Source organism: Arachis ipaensis, chromosome B08 (genome assembly GCF_000816755.2).
Source record: "Arachis ipaensis cultivar K30076 chromosome B08, Araip1.1, whole genome shotgun sequence".
NCBI lineage: Eukaryota > Viridiplantae > Streptophyta > Magnoliopsida > Fabales > Fabaceae > Arachis > Arachis ipaensis.
In genome coordinates this window covers 120,383,343-120,396,023 of record NC_029792.2, presented here as the reverse complement: position 1 = coordinate 120,396,023, position 12,681 = coordinate 120,383,343, and the positions used below count along the sequence as shown (strand labels likewise).

At 33.1% G+C, this 12,681-nt stretch overlaps 2 protein-coding genes across 2 annotated transcripts; one reads left to right on the top strand and one right to left on the bottom strand.

Moving 5' to 3' along the window:
- Window positions 2,748–6,637, top strand: LOC107611508 (protein FAR-RED IMPAIRED RESPONSE 1-like). Its single transcript, XM_016313422.1, has 6 exons — window positions 2,748–2,923; window positions 3,984–4,262; window positions 4,777–4,904; window positions 5,459–5,991; window positions 6,444–6,527; window positions 6,623–6,637. The coding sequence occupies exons 1-6, from the start codon at window positions 2,748–2,750 to the stop codon at window positions 6,635–6,637; spliced, it is 1,215 nt and encodes a 404-aa protein (XP_016168908.1).
- On the bottom strand, window positions 10,891–12,014 carry LOC107613523 (zinc finger A20 and AN1 domain-containing stress-associated protein 5). Its single transcript, XM_016315566.2, has one exon. The coding sequence runs from the start codon at window positions 11,725–11,727 to the stop codon at window positions 11,185–11,187; it is 543 nt and encodes a 180-aa protein (XP_016171052.1). The 5' UTR covers window positions 11,728–12,014; the 3' UTR covers window positions 10,891–11,184.

Genomic DNA, 12,681 nt, shown 5'->3' with positions numbered 1-12,681 from the left:
TGCAATATTGTACTTTTGAATAAGAAAAAGTATTTATTACTTAATAAATACAAAGTTTTATATAATAATTTTTAAACAAATAATTATTGAGCACTTAACCAAACCCTGTTGACTATACTGGAAAACGACCTTCGAGGATTAATAGCACATATATTCAATCATAGAGATAAATAAATAGATTGATTTCAATTGAGAACATACAGACACGTGACAAAAACGTAATACAAAAACTAAAACTTGATATAGGATAGTGATAACGAACCTGATAGCCATATGTTTTGTCTTAGGTCGAACTTTGCAATGAATTCAGTCCAATCAATTTCGAAAGATTTGACAGACCGAGCATTCTATACAATGCCGGTCATTTTAGCATGTATTTCTCTATACCGAGCATATCCTCTGAACTTACTCGGTATCTTCTTCAAAATATGCCATATGCATCATCAGTGGCGCGTGTTTGGAAGGACATTTCTAATAGCACCAAACATTACCTTACATTGGTCCGTGATGACACCCTGTGGCGCATTACCCATGCACTTAACCCATTGCGTAAAGACCTACTTAAAACTCAGGATTTCCTCATTCCCAAGCAAAGTACAGCCAAGCAGGGTGGACTTCCCGTGATGGTTGACACCAATAAAAGATGCAAATGGTAGTCCATGCCTATAAGAAAAACAGCCACTTGTGAGGACTTGCGATAATTTCAAAACAGAAAAGCTTTCACAAGAGACACAATCAGACACATACTTGTTTTCTCCTGTATGTTGTATCAAACGACACCACATCTCCATAATATTCCTACGATGTCTTGCATCTTGCATTTACCCAGAGCACACTCCTAAACGTGTTAGCATCGTCAACATCTACTGCATAAAAGAAATTTGGATTGATCTCTTTCATTCGCAAGGAATAGCTCAACATTTCCTTATCATCTGCATTATTATCAGCACAACGGACTTTGCTTGTGATGTAGTTCCTCACGTCCTTCTCTGAGTAACTCAAGTTTGATGACCCACCAACCTCGTTGGCCAATGCGGGGTAGGTCTTGTTGGGCCATATGCCAACCTCATTGTTGTCCTCAATCACACACTTAGCATGCATGCTCAGTTCTCTGTACTCGTGGTAATAGACCGATTGCTTAGCAGAACAGGGGTGAGTATGCTTCAATTCTAATTTCGACACTATCCTATTATTCTTATCCCTATCCAACATCACGTACATCCTTACTTTGCATCTCGTTGTTGTTATTTTCTTTACCCGAGCTACTGCCTTCACTCAGGACTCCTAATAACCTTCCTGATTGCAATGAATCGATTGGTTAATAGGGATCCTTAACTCCTTCCCAGTCTTGTCAAAATTTGTGTTTCTAATCTTAGTGACGAACCGAACATTCTTTGCATAGTTCGAATAGAATCCATGTGCCTGCTGCAACGAATCAAACTGCAATCCTACATAGGGGTTTTCCTTTAGAAGAATGCCACTATGATCCAGCAACTACAAATTCATCTAGAAAAAAATAAAAATCAATGTCGTATGCACATAAAAATTCGACTCCAATCTCTGACTTAGTGCTATCGTAACAATAAAATATAATTCATACCTCGTGACTCAACTGTGAATCATCATTTTCCAACATAATCACATATGTAGCTTCTTCCACCTGTAGTAAAAAAATCTCTAATACAGCTGCGTGAATCAAATAAAAAATATCAATTACTGCTTTTTGATCCAACATAATAAACAAAGACACATCCACTGGTTTATATAAAAAAATCTACTACTATACAGTGGAAGATCAAATAATGCTCACAATTAAATAATAACAAAATGAAAACATATTAAACAACTCATTAAATTGTTTATTTAAGTTAAAATGCAAACATTTGACCTTCAATTATTAATCGCAATTGTGAGAACTTAATCCCAAATTAACAATTGAAAGGAGCACCCAAAAGATAGAAATAGTATACAAACAAAAATATTTAATTTGGAAGCATTTACCCCTACACATTCAAAACTTGCGTACCTATTTTTTTAGGTGAAATTCTTCCATAGTATATACATTGAAAAAAAGAAAGCAAGCAAACTAAAGATAGTAGTAGTATCCAATTTGAAAAGAATGTGCATTAATGCATGCGCAGTGATGAATTGAAGCATAAATAATGCAAAATTATTAATTTAAGCACACAAATGTAATGTGAATCATATTGTTGTGGAGCCATGTATGCATATTCCATCAAGCTAATTAAGCAACTAACAAGGCTCAAGTTGATAATCATCCACTGGTTTACATAAAAAAAATTCACTATTATACTGCAAAAGATAAAAAAAAAATGCACAAGATTATCACTATTGCTACCTACCAAGACAAAAATTAGAACAAATTTGAAAGGAAACATGCAACTTGCATAAAAGAATTCCACCAAAAACAAATTATATATCATAGTTGGAAGATTCAGTATGCATTAAAAACAATCTACACCAAGTATACTACTAAACCACCACTTACCTTAATACATTGTCTCCACATTGACAATCATCACCACTCAAGCACGGACAATGCTTTCTGTGCAATTAGAGTGATCACTCACATCATAGCAAGTGTCATTCGATCCTTATTCAACCTTTGATGGTTCCATTGATGCAACACTACGGAAATGCTTACAGTGGCAACCATAGCACCGTGTTGACGTCATTGTTGTTGGGCGGTCTATTCGGCGTTATGACGTTATGACGATGGCGCATGCATGACAACGACGACAATTGGAGTGTGGTTAGGATGCGATCGCAGTGTGTGTATTGAGTTTCTCCTTGACGGGACGGTGTGGTTGAGAAATGGAAGCGGAGATGGTGGCACGACAATGGCACAGGAACGACAACAGTGCAAGCACGATGATGGCGACAGTACATGCGGAGGGGTTGTGTGCGATTGCCGGGTTTAGGTTTGGTTTAATGTTTTTCGTAATGTGAATATGGAGTTATTATTTTGGGCAATCCTTTTTTTCAAATTCTTAATTAATGTTGATAATTAACCTATTATTTTTATTAACAAAATAGTTATTAATTATTGGTGTTACAACTTGGCTGATTATGAGTTGGTCTCTAATACTTTTCCTATTATTATTGAGGTATTAACTAAATGAATAACATTCAACAAGTAGTGCAACTAAGCTGCCAATACATACATTTAGATTAAACATTAGGTGCGGTTGTTGAAAATTTTTTGTCCTCTCGAACATTTTCTTATTTTTAATCATTAGGCAAGGTTGTGTTGTATTGTGTTGTACTCTTAAGGTCAAATTTAGAGATTTGGTTGAGACATTAGAGTTATTGCTATCCAATATGATTTGATTTTCAACTTGTATTATTACTTATTAGGTTTTTCTGATTTGTTACGTAGGAATATTTCTACAAAAATAATTGGATTGACAGAAAACCAAAAGATTAAGTTATAAACATAATAGCATATTGGGTTTGGCTCCATAACCTAGCTTATCATACAGATTTGGAATTTATTCTTTGAACTATGGGTCTTGAAAATTATTTGTGTTGCTTTGGTTTTTAATCAAATTCTTTGTTGACAGTGCAATGGATTTTAATTTATATGAGAATATAAAGTTGATAGTAGTTTATAGTTCAGAATTCAATGCAAGTAGTCTATTATTGTTCTGTCATTTTGATGAATTTAGAGTGGCTCTTTCTATTTAATCAACAAGCTATACCATCTTCAACATTGAATATCCAACTATAATCAAACACCAAGTAGAAACATGATATTATGCATTATGATTTTTTATAGATATTATGCATTTTGATTATTCATGTTTTAGATTGTCCCAACTATATGAATTTTATTTTTCTGTGGAAGATTATGATGTATTTTATACCAATTATGCAAAGAGAGTTAATTTTTCATGGAATAGAAGATCTACTAAGTGGGATCAAAATGAATAGATTACGTACTAAATCTTGGTATGGTCTAGAACTGGTTATCGAAGATCAAAAATTGATTTGCTAAAGAAGACAAATCCAACTTCTGATAAAAACTATAAAGCTAGGATAATTGTGAAGAGGGATAAGAAGCTGGAGTATATGTTAACCTCTGTTAACACTCAGCATAACCATGATGTTAGTCTTAGCATGGCAAAGTCTCTAAAGAAGAACAGGAAACTAAGTTTGCATGTCAAATGGATAGCTGAGATCAATGATGAATCTAGTGTTACAATGAGAAATACCTATCAAAGTTTTAGCAATTGTGAATGGTAATCATGACAAATTGATTTTACAAAAAAAGATCTTTGTAATTGTATAGTAACAAATGTCAGAGTCATACAAGAGGAGGGGATGCCCAATCATTAATGCAATATTTTCATAAGATGTAGCAACAAAACCACAACTTCTTTTACAAAGTTAAATTGGAAGAGCAACACTACGTAGAGCATGATTTTTGGGCCAATGCTAGAAGTCATGATGTTTATGAGTACTTTGGCAATTTTGTGAGCTTTGATACGACATACCAAATAAATAGGTACGACACCACAATTATATATTTCAAGTTAATTATATCTACTCTTGTTTTTGCATGTGTGTGATGTATAGGGATAGGCAAAATAGAATGCATTTGATACTACTGTGCATCTTATACTGAGTTTGATTATTTTATTGAGTGAGTTTGATTAGAGTATGATTATATCATGAGGTTAAAACTTTGATTTAGATTTTTGAGTTTGATTGCTACTTTGGCAACTATAATTGGATTCCCAATTTTGATTATAGGTATGATATGCCTTTTGTCTCATTTGTTGGGGTTAACCACCATGGCCAACCAGTGCTACTTGGTTGCGCTCTTCTTTCATGCGAAGAAGAGAGCTCATTTGTTTGGTTATTTGATAGTTGGATCCGATGTACGGGCGGCAAGCCGCCTATTAGCATATTGATGGATCAATGGAAAGCTATGTGAAATGCCATTGAAAAATTCTTGCCGATGACACATCATTGATGGTGTATTTGGCATATCTTGAAGAAAATTCCAGAAAAATTAGGAGCATACAAGCAATTTAAAGAGATTAGTGGTGAGATAAGACATATTATGTGGGAGTCTAGGTCTAATAAAGCATTTGAAAGCTCTTAGATTGCTTTTCTCAATAGATCCAATTCGCATGATAAAAATTGGTTATCAAGTACATTATAAGTTTGATTATTTTATATCTAATGTTTGATTATTTATCAATTATTAATCATAGGCCTTATAAATTTAATTATACACATTTTATGTTTTTAGTTTTGTACGAAGAACGTGACAAGTGGGTCTCTGTTTTTCTCAGCAACAAGTTTTCGATAGGCATGAGTTGTATTCAAAGGAGTGAAAGCATGCATGCATTTATGAATAGCTACCTAACCTCAAAGAGCAATTTGCAATAATTTGTACTATAATATGACAATTGTCTTTCAAATAAAGTCCAAAAGAGATATAAATTGGATAATGCTACCTTTAATATCATTATCCATTGTGTTACTGTCTCTCCAATTGAGAAACAATTTCAAACAAAATATACTCATGGCATGTTTAGTGAACTTCAAAAGAAATTTAGGGCAACGATTAATTACATTATAACAAAAGATCATGAGGAGGGTTATATTATCACTTACAAGATTATAAAAGAGATTGAGCATAATGATAAGATGTTTGATTCTATGTATGAGGTGCTATTTGATTCCTCAACTCCAAATGTTTGTTGCCAATACCATCTTTTTGAGTCAAAGAAAATCTTATGCCGCCATAGTCTTTTTGTCCTTGGTCTTGAAAGAGTGAAGAAATTGCCAAACAAGTACATCCATGATCGGTGGAAGAAAACTTTAAAGTGCAAGCACAATAGCATAAAGTGTAGCTATGATCATTTAGAGCCCGCAAAGAAACAATATTATGACATGTGCAAGCAATTTTATAACATTGCCGAAGTAGCTGCTACATCTAAGGAGTTCACCAAAATCGTACATCGTGTACTTAACTTGAATTAGGTTATGTTGTTGGAACCAAATGCCTCTATAATGAATAATATATATGATTAACATTCAAATGAGGTAGATAAAAATGCAAATGGTTTGGAGATTCACAAGCCCCAATAAGTATCACAAAAATGTCGAAAGCATAAGAAGAGGCTTCAATCTACTATAGAAGCAATTATTAAACAATATAGGAAGAAGAATCTTCAAATTGCTAACACTAAGAAACATAGCAAGAATGTGAAAGAGAAAAAAGAGACAAGTCCAGTATTTGATTGATATTATTATTATTGCTAAAATGTTTTATTATCACGTTATTGATTTTTATGTTTTTTTTAGCCAACCTTGGAGTTACCGTCAGAATTGAACATGAGCTTTAACTAATCAAACACAACAAACTTTAAAGACAATTTGTTTTTTAATGGAATGTATTGTAATAGGGAGTATCAAGGAACAATCAACTGGATTTATATCCCTTTAAACTCAATGTAACAAAGCTATTATTGATCAAAATTCGAAGCATGGTATGAATATTTTTTTTCTAGCTATTTGATTGTTATTCATCATCTAGCTATTTAATTTGTTTTTTCTAAAGTTTGTTTTTCTATTATTTATGCAGGACATATCGTGCTAGTTTGGATTGGCTTTTTTATTGAAAAAGTTTTTTTTAACTAAAGTAATTTTATCCAATTTAAAACCTATTTGGATACGTCTTTAAAAAAGAGTACTTTTATTAAAAAAAGCAAATTATTTACTTTTTCTAAAAGTTAGCAATACCTTGTTTCTGAAAAAAAAAAGTAAAAGCAAAAAAGATATTTTTAATACTTAAAAACTCTTTTTAAAAAGTCTATCTAAATGTGAAATAATTTTTGTCTGTTAAAAGGAAATCTTTTTTAAAAAGATAAAAAAATAAATACTATTTTCAAAAGTCAATCAAACTAATCCATCATCTACCATAGATAAGATAACACAACACAAAGATAATTGCATTCTTAGTTACTTAATTACTAAATAATTGTGGCTATTTAGTTGATATGTTATTACTTCTTTAGGATATTATTAAATTTTATTTTATTTAGACTGAAAATAATAGAACACCAATGTTTGAGTTAAGTATAATTAGGTTATATGTTAACTTTTTCTATAATCCCAAGTGTGAATTTCTAGTTCTAGTTTTTAGATATTTACTATTTGAAACTTTAATTATGTAAATTTCTCATTTATCTTTATGCTATAATTAGATTATAATCAAACAAACTCTAATTTATATTATAAAATCTAGTTATAATCAAACATTCAACAAGGTAATAATCAAATTTATATTACTCTAACTCTAAAGAGCTTTCATGTACTGTGCCTCTTGTAAACTTTGAGTATAAATAGTTAAATACATAATAATAGAATTACTCGTATGTTGTTGTATTAATCAAAGTCAAATATCTAAATCAAATTTTAACCTCATAATATTATCATACTATAATCAAACATGGGACAAAATTCATATTATAAAATTCGAGTATAATCAAACTTAGTATAACATGTATAGTAGCAACAAATAAGAGTATTCCTACTATCAAACACTCATTTGGACTACAATGTCAAGATAATCTCTAAAATATGATACAATGAATTATGTAAACAATTAATTCTTTTTTCTTGACAAGTTAATTTTTCTCGGGTTTTCGTTTCTTGATCTCTAGTTATTTTCTCTAAGGATGCCATTCCGACATTCACATATGGAGTAACTTGGAAAGCTCCTAATTTCTTTTGTCTTAGTGTTTTTGCTTCATTGGGTGTATTCAAATCTTTCTTTTTTTTTCTTTTTTCTTTCTTTTGTTTTTATCACCACTCTTTGGGGTTTCCTTCTACTTTTTTTTTCTTTTTGTTTCCAACCTTTCCTTTTCCCACAAATTTTATCATTATTGGACAACTCTAAAATCTCAGTCCGATGACTATTTTGTAGGCTTAGAAGTAATTGGATGATGGTATTTTTTTTAATGTGTTGTAACCATCCTATTATTATTATATAGCAATCCATGTTATCCAAATTAAATCATACACACATATTTAAAAGAATAGAAAAATAACATATATTTTGATTTGATTTGATTATATATACATAGTGCTTGTTTGGGCGCCATTATTTTGAGTAGTAAAAATAAAAGCACTATAAAAATAATAAAAAAAATCTTTTTGAGAAGCTGTAATTTACATCTTTTTTTAAAAAATCTTTTTCTCTTCAAAAAAAGATGTTTTTCATCTAATAAATAAACAAAAAAGTACTTTTATATCGTTATATCCAAACATAATTGATAGATAAAAAGATCTTTTTGCATGAGATAACCAAACATAGAATTACTTTTACTTTTCCATAAGATCTTTTAAAAAAAGATAACTCAAAAAAAGATCTTTTCTTAGAAGTTCACCCAAACAAACTCATAATCAAACTATTACTTACATTAGTCTATTGTGGTATTATTTTAGATGGCTCCCATAGTGCCATTGATTTCATCCCAAACAAACCACAATCAATCATACATGTTTGGTTGATTAGGCAAGTCCACATAATTGTTGGGCTCGAGAAAATTTGAGAATATTCAGGATCTGTAATTACTAATATATTGTCGAGATAACTTGCCTATTAAAAAAGTAATAAAATCGTTAAACTTAAATGATGATCAAATATCAAACTCACTAAACATAATAATCAAACCTAGCATAACATGTACAATAACAACAAACAAGAATATTCCTACTATCAACTAAGATGCAAATGAACAATTTGAGCAAACAAGATACTAACATCAACATCAATATCAATAAATAATAGTAACAATAATTGTAAGGTTATGAGTTGAATATGAGAAAATGTATATATAATAAGTAGACATAGATAAATTAAAGCATATTTATTCTCTGGATTATTGACATTATTTTTGTACTGCTGTCATGTAAGGCATTCCATTAATATTTAACTTTGACCTCACAGTGGGACTACATTGAAGTTAAATGATCCTTTTTTTGGATTTAAATAGGACACTTTAAACCTTAAGAACCTAAACAGAATTACACCCAAACGTAGATGACCAATTTAGTACTTTATCATTTTTTTTTTATTTTATAATAGAAAAAAATCCTTTATGCTAAAAAGACTTATAAAAGAAAAACAAATGTAAATAGAATAAGAAAGAGGTAAACGGTAATCAAAATATTCTGGTGGTGCTGACAAAATGGTACTTGACTTATGTTATTGATAAAATTGCCTCTGAAAATTTTTAAAATTTGGCAAAATCACCTAATAGTAAAAGAATGACGTTACAGTGAATGGAAAGTGCTGATGTAACCGTCGGAAGAGAGCTTCGATTCTTCTTCTTCAACACGCTTCTGCGTCTCCTTCCACCATGGCAGCTGAAAAAGAAGACCGCCATGGTACGCCGCTGCATTCTTCGTGTTCGCCGCTTGTTCTTCTTCAACACGCCATTATGTTCCTTTTTGCATTCCCTTCCGCCAGGCCGCCATGGCACGCCGCTGCGTCCCCTTCTGCCATGGCAGCATTTCAACGCGTTCTCGTGTTTACTGCCTCTTTTTCTTCAACACGTCGTTGTGTTCCTTCCGCGTCCTCTCCGCTATGGTAGCACTTCACCGTTGCGTCCTCTTCCGCCATGTCAAAGAAGAAGTCGACAGAAAACGTTGTGGGAACTCTTTATCATTATCGGAGCTCTTTTTCGATAGCTACATCAGCGTTTTTCATTCACCGTGACGTCATCCTTTTATGGTTCGATAATTTTGCAAATTTTAAAATATTTCAAGAACTATTTTATCAATAATAAAAATCGAATATCATTTTATCAACATTTAATCTGCTTGCTCAATTAAATAAATAATACATCATCATCACGCATGTTTAACGGACAAGCATGTCACGCTTCATAAATCGTAAGAACTAAGAAGCGCTACTAAGAAAATTCACGTGCGCCCCTATGGACTTTTCCTCCCATACTTCGGATTTTGGTATTGATGCAATGGATTCATTGGGACTTTTTCTCGCTTATTTTTAGCGCTGTAGTTGGTGCCCTTTGCTGGCACTGTAAGGACAAAATAAAATACCTTACCCTATTAAATGGTCTCTCTAAATATATATTTTTATTTTTCCTTTTTAGCAATTCTAAAATCGTGTTGTTCTGAAAATTTATTCCCCCTTTTCCCCACAAAATACAAAGTAGCCCAGAGCCTAAGAAATAAGAAGTTAAGATTATCAAGTTATAATTGCGATTAATTTCAATAGTAATAATAATATAACAAATTAACAACTAGCGCAAATTTTATAATCGGCACCCACCACCAAGGCCTTGCAATTTGCAAATACCAATATTTTAATTTAAGTATTAATAATAAAGAAAAGCAAAATATTCCTCTCGCAAGTCCCATAACTTACACGTGTCGACACCCTATAGGTTCACAAAACCCAGAAAAGGTTAACGTCACATCAAGAACGAAATATCGTACGCACGATATCTCGGGAGAGGACTCAACTCATTTGGACCCGCTCACATCACTTATCTCGCAAAATCGCGTCTCTCAATTTCTCGATATAATCGTCACATATCAAATCAAGTGGGTCCAGCTAACTTTCTATCATCATCACCGCTCTCGAAAATTCCAACTTCAAAGTACAAACGCCAAATGACAACTATATCCTCGCACCCCCATCAAATTTACTTCGCATTCCCAGAATCCGATCCTCTCAATCCTCAATCTCGTTCCCCGAATTCAGAACATTTGAAAAAACAATCGAGAATAAAAACCCAAACATAAAGAGAAAAATCAAGCACATAATAATCACAATCACAATAATTATAAATTTCCAATCCAAGCTATTGAAAAAAAACATAAAATATAATTTAAAAAATAAAAATGATCAAAGCTTGATCTAACACAGAAGATCACAGAGAAAGGCTTCATCCTCTCCGGTTTAACAAACCACTCAGCATAAAACCCACTTGCGCTGAGTTTTTGTTTTTTTTTTCCTCTGAGAAAGAGAAACACGAATAATTAATCTAGCCACGCGAACACGAAACGACGATCGACGCCTGCGTTTCGTGATGTTGTCTTTTCCAATTTTCTCCTTAGCGATCTCTTCCGTCGATTTCGTGGAAACGAGGGGCAATTCGGGAAATTCCATCAGACCTTAACGATCTTCGCGGCTTTAACCACCGGATTCTCTCTAGCGATGGCTTCCCTTCCCGCGGCTTTGTAATCGTAGGTGCAGTCATGGCGATCTGAGTACCGGTGCTCTGCGCAGAAAAGCTCGCCGCACCGGCACCGGAATCCGGTGAGACCAACTCTCCTACGGCAACCGGAGCACCGATTCACGACACGCTTCGCCTCGGACGACGTCGTTTCACCCCGATCCGTTCCCGAATTAGCCTCTCGCGGATTCTCCTCGTCGTTCGACGGGTGAGATCTCTTCGGCGAACGAGTTGACGTGGCAGATCTGGCTGTTGCGGTGGCTTTCTCATCGGAGAATCTAGAAGGCTGCTGCGAGATCGGCGTTGTTGTTGTAGTAGTTGTGGTAGCGGCGGCGGCGGTGGTGGTGGCGTTGAAGCAGTTCTGGCACATGTTGTTCGTGGCTGGGTTACCTGTTAAGCCACAATTATTGACGCAAGGGGTAATGGTTTCTGGAACCTTGAACTCCGTTTCTTCTTTCTCTGTTTTCTGAGCCATATTTTTTTCTTTTCTGTTTTCTTTTGGTTCGTGTTATGAGCTTATGGCCCTTTCGAGTTGAAGAAAGAAGAAAAAGAGGGGAAAGAAAAAGAAGGTTTGGTTTGTGTTTTGTTTTTAACGTTTGGGAGTTGCGAAGAGAAAACGGAAAAGTGGGGGAAATGGAGGAATTGGGGGTTGTTGAGAGGTTGGAGGATGAAGAAGAGATTGGGAAGAAAGAGAAAAAGCGGAATGGGTGGATTTGTAAGGAGATGGGGTTGTGAGGTTGGTAATGGAAATAGAATATGGACCTCAGAGAGACGCGTATCAAACATTTGCATCTCAATCTAGAAATTACTCATTTGCCCATACCCCTTTTTGAATTCTTTATTTTGTTTTTGTAATTTGTGTTGCCTTTCTTCTTTCTTTACTTTTCTTGTCCCCACTCCCCACCACCTCCACTGGCTTCTTGTTGCCTTCTTCTTTCTCTTTTGACGTGTTCCTCTCATTATTTTACTTTATTTATTGTTGTAACCTTGCCCTTTCAATTACTAATGTTGGTGGAGATGCTCTTCAAGTTGAGTTTGTAAAAATCAACAAGGGCAAATTAATAATTATCAACTGATTATATTAAGGTAAAAATTTAGAAATTTTACGTAAAGTTGATAAATAAAAACGGTTAAATAATTTAACTAAAATTTTATCTAACGATTTTTAATTATCAACTTCACATGAAGTTGACTACACTTAAATTTTCACTTTATATTATATATAATGAGTACGATTTTCTTTCATTTTAATATTCAAAGAAAATGATCTGTGTTGTGTTCATAAAGAACCATTATCTTTTTTTTAAATTAATGTGTTAAAAATAAGTAATATTTTGTGTAAATAAAAGAATATTGTATATAATCTCAAAGGACATTGTCGTAATTTAACCAGACAACTATTATAAATATAGTTATTTAGTAAAGTTTA

Coding starts and splice junctions, on each gene's coding strand:
- LOC107611508 (XM_016313422.1), top strand. CDS start 2,748: ATGACAACGACGACAATTGGAGTGTGGTTAGGATGCGATCGCAGTGTG. Junction 4,263..4,776: donor AGTTTTAGCAATTGTGAATG/GTAATCATGACA, acceptor TTTTGATTATAG/GTATGATATGCCTTTTGTCT. Junction 4,905..5,458: donor ATTTGATAGTTGGATCCGAT/GTACGGGCGGCA, acceptor TTTCAAATAAAG/TCCAAAAGAGATATAAATTG.
- LOC107613523 (XM_016315566.2), bottom strand. CDS start 11,727: ATGGCTCAGAAAACAGAGAAAGAAGAAACGGAGTTCAAGGTTCCAGAA.